Source organism: Crocuta crocuta, unplaced genomic scaffold (genome assembly GCF_008692635.1).
Source record: "Crocuta crocuta isolate KB4526 unplaced genomic scaffold, BGI_CrCroc_1.0 scaffold60, whole genome shotgun sequence".
NCBI classification, from domain to species: Eukaryota; Metazoa; Chordata; class Mammalia; order Carnivora; family Hyaenidae; genus Crocuta; species Crocuta crocuta.
In genome coordinates, this window is record NW_027527145.1 from 1,891,750 (window position 1) to 1,918,135 (window position 26,386).

The 26,386-nt window shown below is 38.0% G+C and overlaps 1 protein-coding gene across 1 annotated transcript in view; it reads right to left on the bottom strand.

The window, feature by feature from the left end:
• Window positions 1–1,276: 1,276 nt before the first annotated feature.
• The window catches only part of TBC1D4 (TBC1 domain family member 4), a 61,291-nt gene continuing 36,181 nt past the window's right edge, over window positions 1,277–26,386 (bottom strand). Inside the window, exons 9-16 of the mRNA XM_077760799.1 lie at window positions 24,343–24,555; window positions 21,526–21,684; window positions 17,673–17,831; window positions 15,058–15,302; window positions 10,772–10,931; window positions 8,148–8,317; window positions 5,526–5,702; window positions 1,277–2,951 (exon numbers count right to left, since the gene is read on the bottom strand). Coding sequence (XP_077616925.1) covers window positions 2,718–2,951; window positions 5,526–5,702; window positions 8,148–8,317; window positions 10,772–10,931; window positions 15,058–15,302; window positions 17,673–17,831; window positions 21,526–21,684; window positions 24,343–24,555 — 1,517 coding nt within the window. The 3' untranslated portion in view covers window positions 1,277–2,717. The remainder of the gene's footprint in view (window positions 2,952–5,525; window positions 5,703–8,147; window positions 8,318–10,771; window positions 10,932–15,057; window positions 15,303–17,672; window positions 17,832–21,525; window positions 21,685–24,342; window positions 24,556–26,386) is intronic.

A 26,386-nucleotide genomic window follows, 5' to 3' on the forward strand; every position in this document is an offset into this window, starting at 1 on the left:
TCTATTTCTTTTTTATGTTCATCAGAAAAAAGGTTCCTTTGGGAAAGAAACTGAAAATTGGTAACCAACAATGGACTTTCATAAATATTTTTATAAATTACCTTTGTTGTCTGATTCATTTTTTTAATACGGGATGCAAGTGAGCAAGGGGGCAGGGGAAGAGAGAGAGAGAAGGGGAATTCTATGAGGTGCAGAGAGAGAGAGAGAGAGAAGTGGTGCTCACCCAAAGTGGGGCTCATGTTCACCTCATGCAGGCCTCATGCTCACCAAAAGCAGGGCTTATGTTCCCAAAAAGTGGGGCTGGAGCTCACCCAATGCTGGTCTCATGCTCACCTGAAGTGGGACTTGAGCTCATCTGATGTAGGCTGGAACTCATCCGATGCTGGACTCGAATTCACAAACCATTAGATCATGACCTGAGCTAAGGTCAGATGCTTAACCAACTGAGCCACCCAGGCGCCCTGTGTCTGATTCTGTTGAAAAGAATTACCATTGAACTGCTTTTAAGTAGCAATAATCCAGCCTATACAGACTTTGTAAAGAAATCTAACCAAGAGTATCTTCTTTCCTATTACAAACAAAGGTAAAACCAATAAGCCAAGGAAACTGTAGCAATGTATTTATTGGAAATGAACTAGACATTACATTAATCAGATGAAGATGTAACAATACATAAAGAATAACTGGTGCAACATTTAAAAAAATCACAAAGAAAAAGAAAATTCGTTTTCAGAAGAAATACTGTATCCAAGACACCTTAATCTCCGATACGAACACCATAATACAACCATAATGCTCACTCTGAATACCCAGAATAAAATTTACTCTGAACTGAAAGGAAAAGTTTCTTTCCCCAAATTAAAGGTTCTTTGGCTACCACATGTATATAACATACATAAGATAATTTTCATCACCAGACAGTAACTAGATGATATTTGTCATATTCCTTCCTCATAGAAAAAACCTCTCCTACAAATAGAGAAATTTGGGGAAATCCAAGAAACAAATCAGCTGATAACCCCAACTTAAGAGGGTACCTGGAATCAACATTTCCTAAAAGAAGAAATTACATTAACTTTCCTAATAAGACTTTATTTTCCTGGATTAGAGGGCATGCTGATTTGTAACAAGAATCATTACATCTATACTGAGTAATGGTGTAAAGGTGGGGGGAAGGGGGCTGGATGTTTATCATCTGCTCTTCAAGGTTTTCCCAAACCTTGAAAGCTTTGCTCCTTCTTCTACTCTATAATATACTGTAGCTTGTGTATATAAAAAAAAAAAAAAAAAACAACTCCCTCTGAAGAAAATTATCCTAGATAATCCATCTGTGACAAGTACTGCAAAAAGCAGTGATGATAAATATTGTTTGGAGAGGCAAAAATGCTGCATCAACTTTCAGAGGCACTATCATAGACTCATCTCAAATGGAGAACTGCATGTTTGCTCTGAAAATTACTTTCCTTCCATATACCCAACATGCATGAATGTCCTCTACTAAGCTGTAGCCTGAGGAAGCTGGGAGTTCAAATGCAGAATTGTAGATCTTAGAAAGGCCCAGTGCCACTTTTCACTTCTCTCCAGTGGATTTCAACAGTTAATTCTCAAACATTTCACAATTCCCACAAAATTTCACATTCAAGGGAAAGATGATCGAGACTTATTGGATTCTGTCCATTGGCAACAATAAAAAAGTATGTCAATACAGCATATTATCTTTAGAAAACCAATCATAATTGCATTTCCCTATCTTCTGCTACAGGTAGAGAGAACTAAATTAGGAGTCCCCATTTGTGGGAAAATGACAAATCCTTGTCGCCAATGACGGCACCAAGTAAAAGGGACTGTCAGCAGTAATTTAAATTTAAAAAGTAGAAAGTTGAACTAGACAATTTAGGTCCTAAATTAAATTTTGGAGGCCTGATATTTTTAATTTGAGTAACAATGCTGGTCTGATTTGCTAGAAAATTAGCAACATTCTCTTTCACCTTGAGCTGGGTGGGTAGGCTCCACTACAATGTCTTGATTTCTCCCTAACGCACGTCCAAAGTAATGCGTTGCCTGACTCACAACACATGTAGATACAACATGCTAGTTGGCACAAAGCTGGCAGGGAAGGAAGGTCCTCACCTTCCTAAAAAACCCATAAGAGCATGATTGGCAATCAGATATACATGATGTCAGTAGATTTTAAGACAGATACACACATAAAGTTACACAAATGTTTCTACCTCTCCACCACCCAGTGAAACATGCTGTTCTTTGGAGAAAAAAATACATTCATTTTTTTCAAGTATATTTCAATATACAAAGACACTCTAGCTTTGTTTCACTAAAAAGACAAAATGATTTCACATATGTCCGAGGGGGATTTCATTTCAACTTCCCTTTGGTGTGGATTTCATGAAGTTTTGATTTAAAAAAAATCACTAAATATACATCTACTCTTCTGATCTGAAAGCATGAAATCTTCGTGTCCATTTTATATTTATGTACATAGTCAACAACAACAGAAAAAAACCAGTCTACATATGTACAATGGCTTAGGATTGGCGTACTCTAGTAAGAGCGAGGTCCCCCAGCCAGGACATGGACGCGGTGGCCCCAGACTCCAGTGGCCTGTCAGTTCTTGTGCCCAGCACTGGGCCAGCAGCACACACGCTCTTCCCTTCCTTGCCGTTCTAAGAGCACGTCCTGCTGAAAGGGCACTTCCTCACTTATGGCTTGTTTCCGGTCTTGGCTTTGTGGTTAGGGTTGCAGTTGAGGTCCCTCAGCAGAGAGTCACAATCGGTGAGGGCGTCAGTGGGCAGCATCTTCCGGATCTGCTCCACTGTCTTTTGATAAGCCATTTTCTCTTGTTCCAGAGTCCGGATTAAAGATTTCATTTTGGTCTCTCTGGTCAAAAGGTTTTCCAGATTGGATTCCAAGGTCTGGATTTTAGCATGGGCTAACTGTTTGGGGGAAAGGAAAAACAATGCAAATTCTTCCAGATCAAAAATCTGAAGACTCTGGTTCATCATCAGAACAGCATCCTGACCTTACATGTATTAACCAATCGTATCATATTTCTTAATGAATAAATTCGTAGGTAAAGCAAATACTTTGAAACCCTTGATGAAATGGAGATTTTTTTCGGTTGCTCTAAGATTTAACTGTAGTACTGACAAAGTACATCTCATTTCACTGACTACACCAATATTAGTAGTATTAGTACTAATATTGCATTAGTAGATGCAATATTAAATCAGCATCCCATGGTGGTGAGGGCCTCACTGTGTTCCCCTGGAGTGAGTGGGATCTGGCTGAAGGGGAAACAGGAGATTCCTGATGCTGCCTGGACTTGCTCAAAGAGGCTTTCTACCCTCTGACTAGAAATACAGGGTTTCCTAAACACATACTTGGGATCCTATCCATTTCAATGGGTGTCAGGGGTTCCCACATAACTTGGGAACCAAGACGTGATGATGATACTTAATTGTCAATGAAAAACTCTGTGGGGCACCTGGATGACTCAGTCGATGAGCATCCAACTTCAGCTCAGGTCATGATCTTGCAGTTCCTGAGTTCAATCCCCACGTTGGGCTCTGTACTGACAGCTCAGAGCCTGGAGCCTTCTTCGGATTCTGTGACTCCCTTTCTCTCTGCCCTTCCCCTGCTTGTGCTCTCTCTCTCTCAAAAAAATAAACATCAAAAAAAAATTAAAAAATAAAAAAGTCTGTAAGCATTAGTGAAAGTCCTTATAGGGATGTCTGGGTGGCTCAGCCATTTAAGCTTCTGACTCTTGATTTTGGCTCAAATCATGATTTCACTGTATGGGCTGGAGACCTGTGTCAGGCTCCAGGCTGACAGTGCAGAGCCTGCTTGGGATTCTGTCTCTCCCTCTCTCCCCCTCTCCCACTTGCACACACATGCACTCTCTCTCAAAGTAAAGTTTTTTGTAAAGTCATTATAAAATATGTCCAAACCCCTTTCCCTAATAAGGAAGTGCTTAATTAATCACCAATGAAGCATAAAGTAATAATATTTTCTTTTTTAAAGTACACAATGTTGGCTCTTTGTTTGAATAGGCATACAATTTTATATAGACTGAGGCTAATTAATGGAAGATGAAGGGAACAAAGTCAGTGTTCCTATTTTGGAGCAATTACTCTAGAGACTCCTTATTTCTTCTTTTTTTCTTTTTTTTTTAATGTTAATTTTGAGAGAGAGAGAGAGAGAGAGAGAACAAGAAGGGGAGGAGCAAGAAGAGAGAGGGAGACAGAGAATCTGAAGCAAGCTCCAGGCTCTGAGCTATGAGCACAGAGCCCAACACAGGGCTCGAACTAATGAACTGGGAGATTAAGACCTGAGCTGAAGTTGGATGCTTAACTAACTGTGCCACCCAGGCGCCCCAAGAGATCCCTCATTTCTAAGCCTTTCTCTTCTAGTCATTCTTGTCAGGGGACTCACCATATAGAAACAGAGTTTTAGTGTTCTCTAGTTTGGGGACAGGTATCATGTTGGCAAGTGGGGGGAGGGGGGTAAAGAGAAACCAAGGAACCATGAAATGCTCAAGCCCCAACTCAGAACACATTTCCCCCACCCCCCAGAAGGTTCTCTTTCTAGCCTCCCCTCCACTGATCACTCTCAAGCCCTGCCCCTCGGGGCTTGGATATACAGCACATATCATACAAGTTACAGGTGTAGAATATTAGGTTATACTAACTTGCTTAATGCATTTACAAATATACATTTATAAATACATATATAGTATTTTATTCCCAAATAATTATAAAAACTCCTCAATGGCAGGGACTATGTGTTACATGTTTTCATTCAATTCTCTCAAAAATGCTTCCTTTTCTTTCCATTTCAGTGAGTTTTACGCTAGACAATTCCCACTGCAAATCATTTCTGCAAATGATTTCTAGCTGGTCTCCACAACTTCTCTCCCCATTCAAATCTGTCCTCATCAAGGTTTCCAGATTGATCTTTCAAAAGTACAGTTAAAAAACCTGACAGATTTCCCTCAACAGGATTAAAACCATGCTCCTCTGCTTGACACTGAAAGATATCTACAGTTCTGCCTCCAGCACACTCACCCCATCTCTCCCAAACTCCAACCTTAAACAGACCCCAAGATGACTCTGCTGCTCTGCCCCGTCTTCCGTATTCCTACCAACTCCCTTTCATTTATCCCACCAATCCCTCATGTCCAGCTCAAGCCCCAAGTCCTCCAGAGCTTTCCAAATTTCCCATATTCAACCCCTCGTCCCCTGAACTCAGCCAAATAATAGGGTATTTAACCCTATTCTGCCTAGAACTGTCACTTAATATTTTGTGAGTGTACAATTTCCCTCCCAAGTGATACTGAAGTTGATATATGCATCTGTAGCTCCCAGAAACTTGGACACAGTCTGACACACAGACCCTCTGTCAGCAATGGTTTCCTCTATGTCACACCCCTGTCACTCCTGGTATATTGTTCTGTGCATGGCGGACGCAGTCAAGCATTTGCTTTTTTGATCAAATCTTTATCTCCTTACCTGCAGCTTTTCTAGGAGGTCCATGTTTTGTCTTTTCAGTTGGTTATTGGCCCTCTCCAGCTTTTCTATGGGTTCACTCTCCTCACAGGCATACGAGGATTCCTGAAGCTCATCCTGCAGCACATGGTATTCCACCTCATAGGCGTGTAACTGTTTAGAAATATCCATCTCAAAAACCTGCCATGAAAAGACAATGGGTTCATCTGCTTAGTATGGACACCAAAATACTGTCTGTCTATGTAGTGTTCTTCCCACAGATTTCCAAGCGCTTACTAATGAAGAATAATACGGCATATCAAAAGGAAGAACAGCAGATATGACTGTCTGTATAAGGACAAACGGGTTATTTTTACGAATTATTTTTACACAATTGAAACATTCTCATAATGAGGCCAAGACGACAGTGTACGTTGATGTTCAAGGGTATTTAGCAACCAAAATATGCCTAATCGTGTAACTCTCCAAAAATGTAGCATACCCAATATAACATTAGTTACTGGGTAATCCTTACATATGTTAGAGATAATCTTTGCTGATCCTTACCTACATTAGAGATAATCTATGCAAAATTGCACAGAGTATTTCTATAATAAAGAAACCAAAAACACTTCTAGTTATTTGTGAATGGGGCAGACAGTTCTTAACACTAAATATCTTCATCCATTTGCAAATCCTTGTGGGCCTCTATGGAGTCTCATATTCTACCACACAGAGAATCTTCTTAATTGCCTTCCCTGGGCGCTGCACAGAGCTGTAGGGTTTAATCAGGGCTGCCTCTGCTCTCCCATATCACCACCAAGCAGCAAGACGGTTTGCTTAGAAGTCAGTGGACAGGTAATGCCTCCTCAGTCTAAAATTGCAATGGAAGGGGAGGCAGCAGCTGTCAACTAAGCAGTGGTGTCTACACTAACACTGTGGGAAGAAAAGAAACCACAACAAACCTGACTTACTTATCCTACCACAATCAGAGAACCTCAAATCTTAGAATTCAAATGGGCTGTCTAGACAACCTGGTCATCCCTCCCAAACAAGCATCACCTTTTCCCTACCTAGTGGGAAACCATGGAAACAAGGGACTGTTGCACAACCATTAAAAATGATAGCATGGATCTATTTATTGGCATGGAAAAAGAGAGGTTGTAACTTGGCCCATGTCACACAGCTAGTAGGCACAAGAACAAGATGTCAAACTCTCTTTCTCTTGCTCTAAACCCTTTTACTGGCTATCCCAAGTGCCTCTAGGAAAGTGGTAAACTTTATCAATACTCCTGAAGCATTACTGCTTTATCTACAAATCTGAAGCTTGGTCATGCCATCTGAGTAACATGAATCTATAACTACCACTTAACCCAGTCCCTGTGAAGAGCCAGGGACTAGCTAGATACATGGTGTGCTGATTACTCTCCATCTGCTTCCCAGGTCCGTTCTTTGCCCTCATCTATTCTGCCAGACCCAGGAGACAGACCACTGGGGCCTGTATCCCCCTTACACACCGCCTTTCCTGCCGGCTGCTGGTTGGGTATGGCCCAGGAGATCAGCCAGTAGGAAATGCAGAAAGAGAACGAGAGGTTGTATTTCTTCCTTGTTCCTTTCTTGCCTGGCTCACCAAAAGCACAAAAAGCTCCAAAAAGTCCTCCTGGATGTTCCAGCACCCCCTGGGCCTGGAAACACTATTAAATTCTTCTCCTGACCCCTCAGCACCGGTGTATCTACAGCTTCCCTCTGTCACTAGCTCCTGAGTGCCTGGGCAGCCACATTTGGTTCTCTTAACCCTGCCCAAACCTCTGTATAAGTTGGTGGCTTTGTTCGAATCATTAAAGACAGACTGTTTCCTGCAAGGAACCCCAATCAACATGTGAAGTCTCACTTAAGCTTCGCAAAACCTCTCTCATCAGTATTGACCTATTTGAGAGGTAAGAATACTAGGGTTCAGAAAACGAAGGAGAAGTGTACAAGCCCACCAACTAATAAAAGAGCTAGAAGCCGACATACAACCTCATTAATTCCAAAGACTAGGCTCTTGCCACATGTACTCCTTATATATTCTAGAATTTTTTTTTTTTTTTTTTTTTTTGAGGAAGAAAGGGGGTGAGGGGCCAAGGGAGAGGGAGAGAAAGGATCCCAAGCAGGTCCCATACCCAGTGTGAAGCCCTACATGGGGCTGGATCTCATGACTGTAAGATCATGACCTGAGCAAAAATCAAGAGTAGGATGCTCAACTGACTGAGCCACCCAGGCACCCCATGTACTCCTTATATATTTTCAAACAGAATTAATATCACAAAGGTAAGTGACTCTCATTTTTATTTTACTTGTTTGTTTGTTCATTTGTTTGTTTAGTCTTCCTAACTCTGTCAACTCTGTCTTCAGTCTCACCATTGGTCTAAATTGATATTCACCAAACACTTCTTACGTATAACAGTGAACTACTACTCCTGTGTGTACCACACAGACGATTTCACAAAGTATAAATTTCACAATCTCACTTCCAACTAAAATACATCTGATCAAATAAAAAAGCTAGCAAGCAAATCTAAGTCTTTATACTAAGGCATTTAATATATATTTGGTATAGAAACTCCTGAATGATCTTATATCTTGCTTTTATCATTTTAATCATACCTGGGTAATAATTTTTTCCATTTCAGATGTATTCATATCAGGTAACGTGGTTTTAAGAAACTCGACAATACTTTCGAAGTTCTCACATTCCATTATAAGTGTCTCCTGGCTGCTCAGCAGACTGAGCGCAACCTTAAATATAACTTCAGTTCCCTGAAGAAAAATAATATCTAAAAAAAAGAGACAATTTTCATGATCAAAATTATGCATCCACTATCGTAAAAGGTACACTCTTTGTGCTAATGGCTTTATGTGTTTCTTGTGGTTGTTTTTTATTAATGCAGTGGAATCATGGAATATTCTGTAAGAGAATAAAGTCAAAATCAGCTCTATTTTTAAAAACTAATGTGACTAAGACCAATAAACAGATGTGTAAGTATTCTTACTTCTTTAGGAATGTCAGATTAAGGCCAGAGTAAAAAGAAAAAGATTAATTATTTATCTGTTTGTCTATGTATTTATAATTTTTATTATTGATTGATTGATTTTTAAATGTTTATTTTTGAGAGAGAGAGAGAGAGACAGCGTGAGCAAGGGCAGGTCAGAGAGAGAGGGAGACACAGAATCTGAAGCAGGCTCCAGAGTAAAAAGAAAAAGATTAATTATTTATCTGTTTGTCTATGTATTTATAATTTTTATTATTGATTGATTGATTGATTTTTAAATATTTATTTTTGAGAGAGAGAGACAGCGTGAGCAGGGGCAGGTCAGAGAGAGAGGGAGACACAGAATCTGAAGCAGGCTCCAGGCTCTGAGCTGTCAGCACAGAACCCAACGCAGGACTTGAACCCACAAACTGTGAGATCACGACCTGAGCTGAAGTCAGATGCTTAACCAACTGAGCCACCCAGGGACCCCTACGTATTTATAATTTTTAGTGGCAAATGTAATGGAGACTAGGTAAACCTAAAGATACTTTTTCAACTGATAGTTCCATTTTTCTTCCCAAGAGTAATACAAAAACAAATCAGCATAACCAATTAGTACTATTTAAACTCTCATTACCATAATAAAAAAGTAAATGAACCACTCATATACAATTAAACCTATATCAAGGCAGGAAATTAAAAACTTTAGAAGAAAAAAATCAAAAGTAATATATAACCTAAATCAGAAGTGAAAGAGGAAAAAAAATGAAAACCTACCCTAACTCTGAACTCTGGTTCCTAACAAATACAAACAGGTAATAGTTTTGAAAGTGCCAAATATTTCTATATGAAAGTTTCAATCTTTGCCACTCTGGAATCAGTAATATGTAATAAGCAAAGAAGTCCTTCAAAAACAGAGAAGTGTGACTTCTGCTCATGCGTCTTTCCCTTTCCTGACTATCTCCATTCTTTACTAAATTCAAAGAAAAAGACTGTGCTGAGCCGATGGCATCAGTCATGTTCTCAATGCAAAAAATAGACCTGGGAGATTTGTTTCTTGAACTCTGATATCACATTCCCAAGGGTAAGTCAAAGAGAGATGCTTTCAAACATTGTTTTATCATTCTGATTTGGTAAATTATCCTGAGAAGAAAAAAAATATATAGATCCTAAGAAAAATACATATATAATGAATTAAAGGATTTTAAAAGACCCAAAAATAGGAACCCAAATCCCACCCAAAAACTTAACTGGAGAGAAGCAATCAAGTATTTCAATAAGGAAGAGAAATTTGGTAAATATTTGATTCTGCACATCTTGATTCTGATTTTTTTGACAAAAAGCTCCAATTTAGCAAAGGCACGATTACAAATATCACTATGGATATGAGATAAGCAGAATGTAAAAACTGTTGGAGCCCTCTCTGGGGTCACAGAGGTCCTAAAAATCATTAAGAACAAGTCTCTAGTAAAAAGTTTTTTGTTTTTTTTTTAAATTTTTTGCTTTTCAAATAATGGCCTTCAATAAACCTAACTAAAGACTTTTTAATAGATTTAAGGGCACCCAATGGGTGCATAAACCATGTCATACTCTCTTTATTCTTGGTGTCTAACACTGTGATAAAGCAGAAGGAACCCAGTAACTAGCCCCAGGGCTTACTGGCCGTGCTTAGTACGGTTACCCTGAGCAGCCAGTCTTAGAGACTGATGCCAGCACTGCACTGGCATGGAAGGAGAGTCACTTAAGCAATGAAACAGGATTTCAGTTTCCCTATTAAAAAGTCAGGATTTTAAAAAAGGTCATTAGAAATCACATTAATATAGTTACTTTCATTGACTCAAGCAGAGAACATGTTTCTCTCTCTGTTTTGAATTAGTGTTGAAGGAGACAATGGGGAAATAAAAATAAAAATAAAAACTGAGCTAAGAAGAATGTATATAAAAATCTGGAAAACTATACATAGTAAGTCCTTAGTTTGGATTTAAGGGAAAAAAGTGTCTTCTGATTTAGGGGTAATGAAAATAAGAGCTCCATCACAGCTTACTCAAATACAGGACCCGATTCTTCTTCCCTTTTAATTTCAATTTCATTTAAGACCAATATGATTTCAAATTACTCTCAGAAAAGAGCCAGGCAAATTTATTAAATTCCATTAGCAATATTAACACACGATAAAACAATCAGGGCACCACCTGGGGAGAAGGATATTCCTTGGAATAAATAACACTGGTCCAACTGATCATAAGCATCTCTTACCAAAAACTCTGGCTACAAATCCTAGTGGAAATTGAGAGGCAAACAATGTGAGAAACCAGGGGGCAGCATAAAGACTGGGGCTGATTTCATTTTCTTCAAGATGATTGTAGAGATCTCTGTGATAGTCATGAAGGAGCCTGGACAGCTGGTACATCTGAATCTAAAGGTAATGTGGAAAAGAAAAATAAAATATTATACACTCATCTGTACATAAAATACACTAACTTTAATTTTATTACTTCAATATTTAATAGGAAATTCACACATATTCAATACATGAAAGTAGTAGTATTTTATTTTTATTATGTTAAAGTTGATATTAAAGTCCAAGTTCTCTTAATTGAGGTCATAAAGCAAGTCACTGAGAGTCCATCTGAGATGACTCAGCAGGTTTCTATACCACATGTTTTTTAGTATCACATATGTAAGGGGAAATGGTTGTTTTTCCTCCTGAAGGAAGGCACTGCTTTTGGAATTTAAACAGAACTGTCCCGGCTTAGGACTCTCATGGAAGGTCCATTTTAATTTCAGACCAGTTCCAGAAAAGCCTCCATTCTAAAAAATCTACATTTAGTTCAGACGCAAAGCATATCTCTATCTGCTGGGCCCAGCGTCTGATTTAGGATGGAGCTCTGGCTTCAACCCTGCCAGGCAGCCAGTGCTGCCAGGACACTGCCTGGCTTCGAATTTTAGGGAGGCAGAAGCTTGGGGTAGGATTTCCAATGTCCAAAGTATTCCAGCATTGTATTTCTTGTGAAAAGGGGGATTAAAGCAGAAAGTACAGTCTGACTGTCTCTGGTATTAAAGAAGAAATTATTCCATTCGGTTACTGCTGTATTGTTGGTATTTTAAAAAGCATTTTAGGGGCGCCTGGGTGGCTTAGTCGGTTAAGCGTCCGACTTTCGCTTAGGTCATGNTTAAAGGCAGAGTTATAGCTTTAAACTCATATGTCTATGGTAGCTAAAAGTAAGGCAGTAGCAAATAATCAACAAATTTGTGAACTGTGCTTTAATTTAAAATTTTATCCACACGGTAACATAACTTGATCAGTTATATCTGTTTGACATTTTAGTGTGAAATGTGTATGATATTTTATTAAGTCTAGCACTTCTTTCGCTAGAAGAAATCATCAAAATATTACCCTTAAGTAGTTAGCTTTGTAAAAATGCATTAAAATAACCAATTATATTGTGAACTCAACTGCAGTTTCCAGAGTACAAAACTAAAAATCAAAGTACTATATATAAATACGGCAAATTATTTGTTTGATCTTTATCTATTAAACACGTATCTGTGGAAACGAAGGTTCCACAGAAACGAAAAGGAAAGAAAGAGCCACAGGAAGTCATAGCTAGGAAACACAGAGCTTAGCTGCAGTCAAACATAAAGGTTTACAAGAATGCGATTATTATCTCAGTCATGTGGAAAAAATCATAGATTTCCCTTAGGCCATTTATAATTTAGAAACTAGACATCCTGTGCTCCATCAATAGAAGAATTAGTATTTTGGCAGCACAAAAATCATAGAAGTCTAATTAGCAGGCTAAAGAGAAAGCATATTGTCAAAAGCATCCTGTTCTTGTTCTGTTAGGATGGTGACACAGAAGCAATACTTCAATGTTATTTTTTTAAGAACATTTTTCTTTTCTGCATTCTAAACTAGGGGATTAGAACATTTCTTCCATCAAGGTATATTTACATTAAATTTCTTCTGACAAAGGCAAATAAAAACAGAATTCAATCTTCCTTCAAAGGAAACTTTAATAACAAAATGCCATCTGCTAAGAATAAGTAATTCTTCAGTTTCTGCTTTACAGCTAACATGGCAAGTCTTCCAATGGAAGATGTGGAGCCGGAGGAGGGAGATGTGGAGAGAGCTGAGAAGGGAAGAGAAGATGGGGAGAGGGGAGAGCAAAGACTTCAGATAAAAGACACAATGTTTTTACACTCCACACAGAAAACTGCAGCCACAGAACATAGGAGACAAAGTTTTACAGATAAGGGGACTCAGGCCAAGAACCTGCAGTGTCCATGCTCACACCGTGCAGGTAACCAGAAATCTTATCAAGTGATCCATGCCCACTGCTGTTTCCACCTCTGAAAGTCACATTGATTGGATACAAAAACACTTTCTGCTCCTGAAGGTGGAGAAGTGTCGTACCTCACTTATAGTAAAGCTAAAAGATCTATTCTCCTAGAATAAGGTCCCCAATTTTGCAGCCTCTACACATGCTGCTGAAGATTAAAACATCTTCACTGTCATCATTATGGACAGAAAATATTTGCTGGCAATTACAAGTCATATAAATGAGCCCGACGCCAAGCCTATTCCCATGACCCTGGGATCATGACCTGAGTGGAAATCAGGTGTCAGAATCTCAACTGACTGAGCCACCCAAGCACCCCTTGCATCTATCTTTCCATTTAGGGACCTAAATCAAACACTACTCACAGGTACTTTCCAGTCTTTAATTTTTTAAATATTAACTATGAAAACCTAGTTCTGCAAATCAGAGCTACTTAATTTGTTACAAGGGCACCAATGCTTCCTATCCAATATGAGGTACAGATAAACTTCAGAAGTATAAAATAAAACCTTCCATTGTCATTATTTGACTTGTGGAATGTTAATAGACCTATGAACAGTCATCAATTAGGAATCAAGTGACTATGTTTATGCATCCTGGGAAAGGCCCTTTATATGATCTCATACCTTAAAACCCAATGTTAAGAGGGAAGCCCTATCTCTAGGAAAAATTTCATCTTAAAGGAGTAAAGAAGGGGAGCCTGGGTGGCTCAGTTGGTTAAGCGTCTGACTTCGACTCAGGTCATGATCTCACGGCTTATGGGTTTGAGTTCTGTGTCAGGGCTCAGAGCCTGGACCTTACTTCAGATTCTCTGTCTCCCTCTCTCTGCTCCTCCCATGCCCATGCTCTGTCTCTCTCTCTCCCGAAAATGAATAAGCGTTAAAAAGAATTTTTTTTAAGTAAAGAAAAACGAACTGCTCTCTCTCTCCATTGATCCTCTCAAGAAAATACCATTTACTGTAACATTCACAAGGTGAAAACCCAGTCCTTTTTTGCCTGTAGAATGGTAACTAAAATATTAAATGTAAAAACTGATCCTTGGGAACCAGGGAAAAAAGTACATCTGAAAATCATTTTTTAAATATTTCACTTCTTATCTACACCATGATATTATGACTAACAAGATCTTGCCTACCTCATTTCAAAAGAGGAAAAGTCTGACATTCCTCTCTTTAAAGTCTTCTTTCATATTTTTACTACTAAAAGCTTTAAATTGAAAGGTAGTGGTGACTGGTAATATCATAGCTATAGATAAAATTTAAACTGCTTGCTAGGAACCAATACACTAAGGAAAGGGGAATTTTAACTAGAAAGGAGAAATGTGTAGACAGGGAGTCCGAGATAGGTTGAAGACTGCAGTGGGAGCGAGCACCCCACTTAAAATGACTAAAACATTTTAGAATTGCTTCTCCAGTGCCTGCTAAGAAAAGTAGACTGAAAATTACCACCGACTTTGGACACATTTTACTCTAGAAAGACCTATCTGACATAAGGATAAAGGAGGGGAGCCATGGTAAGTTCAAGAAGAACCACGACACAGATTACGTGTCGCTGATGCACTCACAGTAAGAGAATAAGGACATTATATTTTTAGATTAAAAAAAAAGATCTATTTCTATAAAATTGACAGGCTGAGGAAAAGTGAACAAAGAAGACTTGGTTCTTTCTCTATTTCCACCTTCAGACTTAGGGGGAGATACTTGAGTACCCACTACCTTTCTAGAATTGCTCATTTATTCACTTCAGGAACTTTGTGCAGAAAAGAGCTTTCCTGCATATGGATGTCATACTCTTACAGGTTTAGCAAAAGCACAAATCTCACACACTAAAATGGTGAACTCAAAAGATACCTGTACATTTATACAAATTCCAAGATAATGGGTCCAAATTTCTTTCAATCTTTTTAAAAATATTTTTAAAGTTCATTTATTTTTGAGAAAGAGAGAGAGACAGAGAGAATGAGGGAGGGGCAGAGAGAGAGGGAGATACAGAATCCAAAGATGGCTCCAGGCTCTGAGCTGTCAGCACAGAGCCCAACCTGAGGCTCAAACCCACGAATCACAAGATCATGACCTGAGCTGAAGTCGGGCACTTAACCGACTGAACCACCCAGGCGCCCCCAAATTTCTTTACATCTTAAGTGTAATGCAGAAGAAGGCTAATGCTATGATTTCTAGTACAACGTCCCATGTGCCTCACCTGCAGCGACATCATGTCAGGCCTGTACTGCTTGCGGAAGCCCTGGTCATACATGAGGAATTTCAGCATCTCAAAGGCTTGTTCTTCACTCATGTGCAGAAGCAGGACTCCAGCCACAAAGCTGATCCCCTGACAGTAACCCACTTCTTTGTCCAGCAATGAGTAGGCTTTCAAGAGGTTAAAGAGTGAGAGCTGCCCTGCCCCAAGCTGTGCTGAAAAATAAGGGTGAGTAGGAAATGTCCTTCCTGCAGAGGAAGAGAAAAGAAATATTTTTGAGACATCCTGAGCTTTGGAGATAAAAGTGAAATTGCAATGGAGTGATTTCCAGGAAATAAATGTTCTTTTCTGAACCAGTGAGAGCTATGTGGAATACCCATCTAACTAAAACTCTCTCCAGCAAGTCCTAAGTCCTACCTGCCAGACCACCACCCCATCTCTATGCATACAAAAGGGAAGCAAACATTTGATGCTAAACAGCACGTCTTTCTAGAAAACAGCAACAACAAAATTCACAAACAAATCACGGACATGTCCAGGAGAGATCCCAGGAAACAGAATATAAAATCTATTTGGGCTATAAATCAAGGCAAATTCCAAGTTCACATAAAGACACCCCTCTGACTAAAATCAGAATTCTAGGAAAGTTGTCATATTACTTAAAAGGAGATCTTAGTAGTCCCTATACAGAACTAGTCCTGCTTTTCCTGTAATACGACACTGGAGGGGCTTTTTAAGGTCATTTTGTTTTACGTTCAATCTATCGTTCAGGAAATACTTCTTTTTTTCAAACATCCTTTGCTCTCTGTTTCTTAAACCACCTCCAAGAGCCATGCAGACCTCTTTTCTTTTTTCAAAATATCCAAAAAGGGCATGTAAAGCAAAAGGTCAAGCTGATTTCAAGTAAATTCCCCTCCAACATTCACTTCTGAGGATAAAATTACCATAGAGACATCCTGCAAGCAGACAAAATCAGTTCTGGATCACTGAAAAGCTGGTACTAAACACCGAAACGCACCATCTTCATCCACCAAGGCTGTGGACACTGGCATGGGACTTCTCTTAGGCCACAAAAATGAAGCGGAGATCAGTTTCCTTGCAAAATGACTACTTATAATTTGTAAGAATGCCAGATGTTTTAATGTTTTCCATTATATATGCTTCAAAGTGTTCTTGTTTCCCCCCTCCCCCCAGGAAATGATAAGATTAACTCTGCAGAGCAAGGGCAAGATATGAGAAAATAACAAGAACACACTGAGGAAACACAGAAGGCTACAAGTAGAGTTAAATAAACAATTTTTAAAATATCATTTTACTTTATTACTTAAAATTTTTGTATTATAGTTTGAAAACTATAAATGTACTATCTATCCAAGACATTAATTCTAGCTTCATTTGTTTTCTGAACAGCCTTCCCTTATAATCTAATCTCATCATCTCCTTTTCTTTATTAGGACATCTTCATTAGCCCTAAACAAACCATCCCCATTTCTAGTCTGGTCATCAATTCTAGTCACACAACCACAGATCTGTGGGGATCCACAGGGATTGCCAAGTTCAAGGTCCTTATTATTTAAATGAGAGGACTGAGACTCAGAAGCAAAATAATTTGCCTAAAACCACAGTTTAGTGGTAGAATCAGACAAGAACTCAAGTCTTTGGCTTCTCTGTAAAATTCCCCTTTTCAAAAAATATTAACTGAGTTGGGTCCTTTCCCAACAAAAGCTGTTTATCATCCAGAAGAAACAGAGATCAAAACTAGGTTTTGGCCAGTGATTTTAATATGCCCTAATATAAGGGGGCCCCCAAATATACAGTAATCCCTTATTTTCTCATATGGGCTCAAGTAACATATCTAGCCACTTTAAATATACCAATTTTTAGGGATACAGATAAAATGGTCAAATGACAATGTACAATATTTAATTCAGATATTTTTAAATTATAAAATATATATTATAATATGTTAAACTAGAGACAATGTTATTTTAAAAATCAATCTTTTTTACTTTACATTACTTATTTGAAATATAGCATTTAAAAAGATAGCCTTATGATGCTATCACTGGAAATTCTTCCTAGTCACAAGAAGCCACTCTTATAATATTAGGACAGCTCATTTTTCTTTCATCCTATAGGGGTGTATTCATGATTCTGCAGTACACCACTTATTGTACTGCTTTTTAAAGTGATATTCAAAGGCTGGTTTAAATTTTAATCTTTTCTATCCTATTTTAAAACCAGTGTTGATTGAGAAAATAAACGTCTAACCCAAACAAAAGTCAGTTTTTCAAAATACAGGAATTGAAAATACCTGATAATATAATCTTTATAAGGATTCAAATATAAGATAATACCCCTTTTCGGGGGCAAGTCTGGGGATGAATACTTCATTTTGTATTCAGGCATTTATGGTATTTTCAACCAGATAAAAAGTCAGCTTGCCCTCAAGAAAGGGGAAAGTCAGCAGCTCTGTAGAATTCAACAGATCCTCTTTAGTAACACCAAGAACAAAACAAAACACAAAGTACAACAAAACCCCAAGCAAAAGCCCCCAAAATACTCAACAAAGTGACCTATCGATTGCTTTTGTACAATCATCAGTAGGACAAACATACCCAAATCCACAAGAATGGCATGTTGCTGAGCGGTGAGCTGCTTTAAAAGTTCCTTATAGGAAATGTCAGGAGGCTGTTGTTTATTGGGCAATCTGTGCCTGAGACGGTACTGCAAAGCTAGGAACTGCCAAATTTCTCCTCGGCGACTTTTGGGAACACCTACAAAGATAAAAAGGCAAGGAATGAAGTTGCTAAACACAGCTGATGAACTATGTAATGCTTGAAAACAGGGAGCTGTAACGTCCTGCGTGCCCCCCTCCAAACACACAGTGCACTGTACTGACAGAAGCATTTTTTTTAAATTTCCTTTTATAGTTTTTTTTATTTTTGAGACTGAGAGAGACGGAACATGAGTGGGAGAGGGGCAGAGAGAGAGAGGGAGACACAGAATCTGAAGCAGCTTCCAGGCTCTGAGCTAACTGTCAGCACAGAGCCCCACGTGGGGCTCAAACCCACGAACAGTGAGATCATGACCTGAGCTGAAGTCGGATGCTCAACCGACTGAGCCACCCAGGTGCCCCAACAGAATCATATTTTCACAAGTTTAATCCTGAAGCTGCTGAGGTCTTATGAAAGAAATCCTCAAATATCAATAATAAAGGCAATGCTGGGGCGCCTGGGTGGCTGAGGCGGTGAAGCCATTAAGCAGCTCAGGTCATGATCTCACAGTTCCTGGGTTCGGGCTCCACATCGGGCTCTGCACTGGCAGTCCAGACCCTGGAGCTTGCTTCCGCTTCTGTGTCCCTCTCTCTCTGCCCCTCCCAGGCTCATGCTCTATCTCTCTTTGTCTTTCAGAAATAAATTAAAAAATAATAAAGAAAGCAATGTTAACATCGGCCAACACTGGCTGGGCACCTAATACATCATTCCATGGATGGTGCCTCGCCACTCAGCATTGTACCTGTGCTCAGAAACCAACCAAATGAGGCAGGCAATTACTATTATCCCCACTTTCCAGATGGTGAAGCTGAGGCAGCAAGAAGCAAAGAACTTGCCCAAGTTCACTCAGCCTGTAAGTGGAAGTTTAGGATTAGAACTCCCCAAGTCTGGTTTCAGAGGCCAAATTCTGAAACCATGAAATGTATCACTGCCTATTCCCACCTTTTACTTGGTCTGAAGCTAACAATAAATGCCAATACTTATAAATTCAAACCATTTGACATCAATAAGTAACTTTGTAAAAGAGAATTATATAGCATTCTTATACGGTCATACAAGAATGAAATAAAAAAAAAAGTGGTCAATACAACAGGGAGACATAATTGGAGTGCTCCAGGATATCCTTAGAGAAGACAATATCCAGCATATATAATGAAACATTAACTCCATTATGCTTGAGAACCAAAAGGTATCACAAGCAATTCAAACTATACTAAAACTTTGCTTTTAATGCCAAAGAATATGAAGTAATAAGCACTAGGAAGGACAGAATTCACTTCTGTAAAGTACAGGTAATCTTATTTCACAAAGTATTTTCAGTGCAGGTAAACTGGATTGCGAATAGGTTTCTGAGCTCCCAGCTAATTAAGGAAGGTTTAACAGCACTACTCTTTTTGAACTTCATTACCATCATTTGCATAAACCAAAAGTATGATTTCCAAAAAGTATAACTCCGGTCACTGACATGACTTATAAGGCCTTCCACGACGTACCTCTAAACTGCCTTCTTCAATCCCACTACCTGCCATTCTGCACCACAGACTAAGTAAAAGAAGCTTATGTTTATTTTCACACTCCCAGTTTCTTATTCCTATTCCAAGTTCCCCTACTTTACTGTGCAGCATATTTCTAATCATCTGTTATGGGTGAGCCTGAATGTCATTCTTCTGCTGAAGTTCTTCCTCATATCTCCAGGAGTGATCACTCCCTTTTCACATACTGACACAAACTCGAAAATCGCCATATTGGATTAGCTCTGCTCTACTGCCTGTGTGCCTATTTTCCCCACTTCCATGGGAAGCTCCTTGAGAATAGTGAGCTAATTTCCATCTCTCTATGAGGAAAACCAAGAATATACTCTGCTACTTAAACATCTGTAGGATGAATGAATGGATGATCACACGTAAAATGTCATTTTGGGGGTAACTTTCATTAGCCCATTAAATGAATCTCTGATAACATGAGTGGACTGTTGTATTATCCATCCAATAACAAATTTGCAAGAAGACAATTCACTTTAGCTAAACAAGTCATTTGTTGAACATCTAACACACAGCAAAGTATAGAGAATGGCACTGAGGATGCTTTATCTCTGGGAGATGAATAAAACCGTTCTCAGGAATTAGTCTCATTCATTCATTCATCCATGTATTCTTTCAGTAAATAACTTGTGCAAGATCTATCTTAGGTGCTAGGTATGCAGAGGCGAGGCGAGAAAAACATTACACAAATATATGCCTAAATACAAAATTACAAATTATGATAAGCACAATTAAGGAAAAGAATCATGAGAAAAAATAATGAAGTGAAATGAATTTGTTTTGATGGAAGAGAGGCAAGGGTGTACTATTTTCTGAGGAAATGGTGTTTGAACTGAGAACAAAAAGATAATAGGATTCTCCAGGCTGGGAGTGTGGGCAGCAGTCCCTTCAGGAAAGAGAATGTCTGAACGCCCTCAGATGGGCAAGGAATGGGGTGAGAAAGGAAGAGAAGGAGGAGGGGTGGAAAGAAAGGAATGATGGGAAATGAGCAGCAAGTGGAGAGGTAAGAAAGAGAGGTTAGGGAGAACTAGAACATTCCATGCAAGAAACAGCCTGGGACATATACTGGGACACAGAGTAGTTCAGCCTCTCTGGAACACATGATACAAGGGAGAGGAAGCAGAACATAAGATCAGAGATGAAGGAGGAAGAGCTTATGGTGGGCCCTAGGCAGAGTGCTCAGAAGTTCAAACACTGTCCTGTAAGAAATGGGAAGGTGAGCACCCCTAAAAGTCTTTAAAAGTCATACCAAAGAATGGTGTGATTGACATCACACATATTCTATTACCCACTATTCTGTCTCCAAAATAATGCAATCAGTGAAAATCTTTAGGACTTCCATACCTTCCTTTTTTCAAGGAAAAAAACTCAGTAAATGTAGCATCTTACAAAACTAATCCCAACTTCATTTAAACTGAACGATGTAACAGTTTCACACATTAATCATAAGCTTTTAAAACAAGATTCATTATCAGATATCCTCATTTTAATAGCTGGGTCACAGAAATGCACCTCAAATATTTACATGCTAAGCAGTTTGAATTTTAAATTTATGATGTTTAAATATCAGTCATTTTATATGACAGAGTAGCAATGGAGTATAATGGCTACATAAAAGCATTTTTTCCAAAATAAAAAATATATATGGAAGTAAAACTGATTAATAAAAACATAAATCTGTTTATATACATATATACATGTAGGTGAATATACATATACAAATAAATATAAACATTTCTGACTAAATGATGGAAATGAGTCAAATTTGTAAGTCTCAATTAATTTTTATGGATATGATCCAAGGTCTGCACCCATGCATTCGCTCCTTTGCTGGTAAACAACAAAACCGGAGCTGAGAACAGCTGGTTGAAGAAGACAGGAAAATCTATAGAAAAGGTGTCCGCTAGCTCCTCAGGGACCATCTCTCCATTAGCACTGTCTTTTTCCCAACTGAGTCACTGACTGCAGTCCAAAGCAAATTACTTCCCTTTCTTTTACAGGCAAAGCACAAGGACAAAATTATGCCTGAGCTACACAATCAAAACAATCTCTAAAGATTTTCTCTAAAAAAAGATGATTAACGAAGGTCCACCTGAAACTAATGTAACATTGTGTGTCAATATTACTCAAATGAAAAAGGCGAACCACAATACCTTCTTTAAGAGAAATATGAATATCTTCCATATCGCATCTGATTTTAGCTCTGCAGTTCAACAACTTCTTATCCCAGGTTAGTAAGACCTCCTTCTGACATACACCAACTTCTTCATAGTCCAGTTTAACTTTTCTGGACTGGAGTTCATCTCTGCTTGCTAGGAGACACAAAAGAATTTATGTAAAACTGATGTGTTCTTAGAACACAGTATTTTTAACATTTTACTGTATTTGTAAAATCATACCAAATGATTTTTAGGAATCAGCCACTAACATCTGGTCATAAAGTAAAATTTCAAAAACTGAGGATACGTGAAAGGCTCCCAAACTTGGAGTCATTTCATGTAAACAAATATCAGGAATAACTTTCTAAGGAGGTTTTACTCTGTATCTCATAGATGGGAGCTCTGCTAAGCATAAAAAATCTAACCATGTTCCCTATGCTGTAAGTTTCCATTTTTTTGAAAATTTGATAGCCTCAGGAGTGACAACCTGCATCATTTTCAACACTAATGATTATAGAGGACATATATGAAAACAACGGCTCATCCAAACCTTGATAAGAGAAATTTTGACCATGATAACCCAATACATTTTTATAATTATTTCCAGAGTTACCAACACTTCTTTTGGCACATTAAGTCATGCGCCTCTGTGTTCATTTCTTCTTAAAGAAAAAAATTCATTTTACTGAAATTAACACTACTTCTATTTTTAAAAATAGTACAGAATTCTCTCATTCGATGGTCTAAAATATAAGCCCAGAGTTCATTAAAGAAAGGCCTATAAAAGCAATTACTAACTTGGTTTGTTCTTTACCTTAAATAATTGATTCCAAAAAAGAAAAGGAAGAAAAAAACATTTAGCTATTTTTTTCTTTCGTTAGGATCACGTTGAACGGGAGTCTCACAAATTATTGTGTATTCATTCAAGCTCACACTGCTCAACCCCTTACCTTCTGCAACACAAATCTTTGTCATGCATCCGAAGTCCTCGACAGCACAAAAACAATAGCAGAATGAGTATTACCTTTACTTAGTGTGTTTGAAACCATTTCACGGAATTTAAATATCTTATAATATGGTTATTCAAATAAGGAGTAAAAGTTTCTACTGAAAGTCCAGACATAACCAAACTGTTTCACTATGAAAACACTCCCCCTGGGTATCACTAGATGGCTTTCTAGCAGTTTAGCTTTGCTTCTCAATCCTTGCTTTGTACTTCTCTATGATAATCAAATATTTTTTTAAAAGAAGTGGGTTCGTTAAAGCTAATAATTAACATAACCCTATATGTAACTTTACTGTTTTTTTTATAATGAACATAGCGTATTTCCTTTTTTCCCCCTGCAACCTTCTCTAAATCTTTATTCATTTAACAGAATAAGCAAAAGCTATGTGCCAGCTGCAGGCCCTGAGGATAAAATGCTGATTAAGAACAGTCAACATCTGCCCTCACCTGGTTAACAAGGCAAAAAACAAAGAACCATCAGTAAATGATCAACAATTGACTAGAATTTTAATACACTCAACTATTTTTTGTCTCTGTTACTTAAATACAGAAATAAAGAACTCCTAAAGGTTTCTGACCTTTAGGATATCTGCTAAACATCACCTCCTCTCTTATCCTGAATATGACTTCAATTTCCCTCAAAACCTATAAAAGCTCGGTTAGGCATACCATTTATCACATCAAATTTTTAAAAGCTGTATCAATAACAATCGATTGGGTTTTTAATTTTAAAGAAAAAAAAAAGATTTACTTCCCAGAGATATTTAACACTTTACGTACTTCCATTCTGCCAGGAAAACAGCAATAAAGAAAACTATTCCCTTGTAAACTAAGTATTGTTCAATTTAAAAACAGAATTGAGTATTAGTGTAGGAAGAGGAATCTGAAGATAGGCGATAAGCACAGAAATATGAATGCTTGTTCTTAAAAACGCATTTTAGAAGACAACACATTAAAAGCAAGCCAGAGAAAAGCCTAAATTGTACATTTTCCTATAATCTTGTAAGTCAAAGGGCCCACTTGAGCTAAATCTTTCATTTTACACATGTGAAAAACAAGGCCCTTTTAGGTGAAGTGAACTGCCAAATATAATAACATTAATACATTTTTTGAGTTTTGGTCCTGTCTGCACATCTGCTCATGTGTGGTTCACAAAGAGGTAAAGAACATCAGTCTTTCAAAGTCTGGAAAACACGTTCTAAAACATTTGGTGTTCATAAACTAAGCAATAAAGCACCAGTAATAGCACAGAAGCTGTTGTAAATTATCCAATTATAAATTTTATGATTTTTTAAGTAGAAAGTATATAAAGCAATAACAAAATTAGGAACTTTGATTTGTTAACAGGTAATGAGATAGTTGAACTGGGCACAATACAAACAGACTTTATTTTAAATAGGCACGTTTGTCTTATTTTAAATGCAATTAGCTTAAAAGGTGAAAATCAACTTCAAAAAGAAGAGAATGTATTTTTTCATGTTTAAGGGTTTTTTTAAAGTAATACACAATAATATTAAATTTGTAGTCACATCAAATACATGGACGCCGCACTATCTACATTTTCTGTTACCCAAATACACTGTAAGGGCATCTGATGTCTTAGTTATTAAACAGAAATGCAAATATTTGAAGCTGAACATTCCCATGTCACAGCAACTTCAAAATAAAATGAAACAACTATAATCAGTAAAATCCTAGTCAAACTGCATTTATACTCCGAGACTGAGTGTCGGGAAGACGGGGGTGATTTTAATCTAAACCTTTCTATTATACTATGATCATTTAGCTCTGTTTGAATGGCTAACCTTCAAGTTTCTGGTTTTCTTTCTCCATTCGAAGCAACAAGATTTGTTGATGTATCGCTTTTCTCCACAAACTCCTCAGTTCCTCTGACTTCTTTCTTTCTTCAGCCTTCTCTCGGTCTTCATCGTCACCAGACATGAATATAACCAGCGGTTCCTCCTCCATAGTTGGAGTAAGAGGAGACAGCGGCAGCAGTTCGCTCCTGTCCAGTCCATCTGCAGAGAAGAAAACAGTGAGAGGCATTCCTCAGTAGTAGTCCAGACTACGGAAGCTTTCTCTAGAATTGATGTTCTCTCATCCTATCTTCCACCTTTAAAGCTTTTCACAAAGCCACTTTCCCAGTAACTGCATTTCTGGAAATAACGGCTTAAGTAAATTCACTAGGCTAAATTCCCCCGCCAGATTTCCCTCTCACGTTGAAACGAAAGCGCATGTAATTTCTCCACTTCTTCTTTCTGCACAAAATGACCTATAAGATAGGTGCTCTAAGATGAACTGGCATTCCCCAGAGCCCAACACTTCTGCAATTTATCTTTGTACGTTCTCTGATCGTGCAAAACAAAAACATTACATGAGCAGGTAATAGCGATGTCCTAAGGTCTCCATCTACCATCAGACACAGTCAAGAGAAGAGCAGCTGGGCAACATGGGGCATGTGCTGGCTCGGCACCTCTGCTCGCTCCTGCAACATTCTCTTGCCCAATTCCTGGAGCTCACTCTCTCCCTCTGTTCCAGACCATCTTTTGCACCTTTGCCAATTAGTTTCCTATTAACAAACATGACTGTGTTTCTTAAAATATTTCAATGGTTGCTTATGTCCCAAAGTCCAAACTACTGTGAAGAGCATACAGACAGCTTCAGAGTCCTGCCTCATGTAAACTTCCCAGTCTGTTTCCATCTCCCATCCTCTGCTCCCATCATGCTGAATTTCTCACCATTCCCTGGCCTGCAAAGCTCCCTCCGATGATGTCAGAGTTTGCTAGCCTCACTTTCTGAAACATGCTTCTCCCAGCAATGAGTTTAAATGTAAATATCCAACATTCCTGTGAAGCCTTTTCTGGCCACCCTAGGCAGAGTTCATTTTTACTTTAGTAATGTCAGTTTCTTGTTTCCTTTTCTTTACTAACTGACCTCTGCCCTTATCCTTATTACTTATTTCCTTAATAAATAGTTTTGAAAAATTTTACTCAAGAGTCCTTTTCTAACTTGTTTAAATACTCAGGTATATTTGAGCTTTGTCTTTCCTGATTTTAAAAATGCCCTTTAAATATCACTCAATGTTGATGTGTAGGGCTCTGAACATATTTTCTTCCTTCTAGTTTCTAGTAGTTTTCAGTTTCCAAACACATGAAATATTTTAGTTATCTTCTAATTCTTGATTCCTTTTTTTTTTGTACTGTAATCAGAGAACATGTGATTGTTTCATTAATATAATGCCTTTGTGGCCGAGTACATAATTAATTTTTAGGAATGTTAATTGTGTACTAAGAATGAATGAACCTTCCCTTTAGGGGGACAAGGTTCTGTATAGATATTAGATCAAGCTTGTTAAATTGTGTTTCTCAAATATTATCTTTATATAACCTCCCTATATTTAACTTTTAGAGAAGAATTTTATTAAAATCTCCCAGGACAGCTATTGACTTATTTCTCCCCAACATTCTGTGAACCTCTATATTCTAGCTTTCAAGGCCATATAATTATGCATGTTTGTATAATTAATCATCATTGTTGTATCTTTGTTTATTTTTATAATTTACTTTGCCCCTTTGGATGTCTTTGCTTTAATTTCTAAAATAGGTCTAATATCTTTCGGTTGATATTTGCCTACTGTATCTGTATCCATTTATTCATCATTCAACATTTCAGTGTCACTTTGTTTTATCAGTGACTCTTGTTAAAGAATAGGTTACTTTTCTTACAATTAAAAAAAAAATCTATGCTTTTCTAGCACTATCCTAGTACCAGTTTGAGAGTTTACTCATTCACTCATTCGTTCACCAAGCGTTTACTGAATGTCTACTATATTCTAACGATAACTGAGAA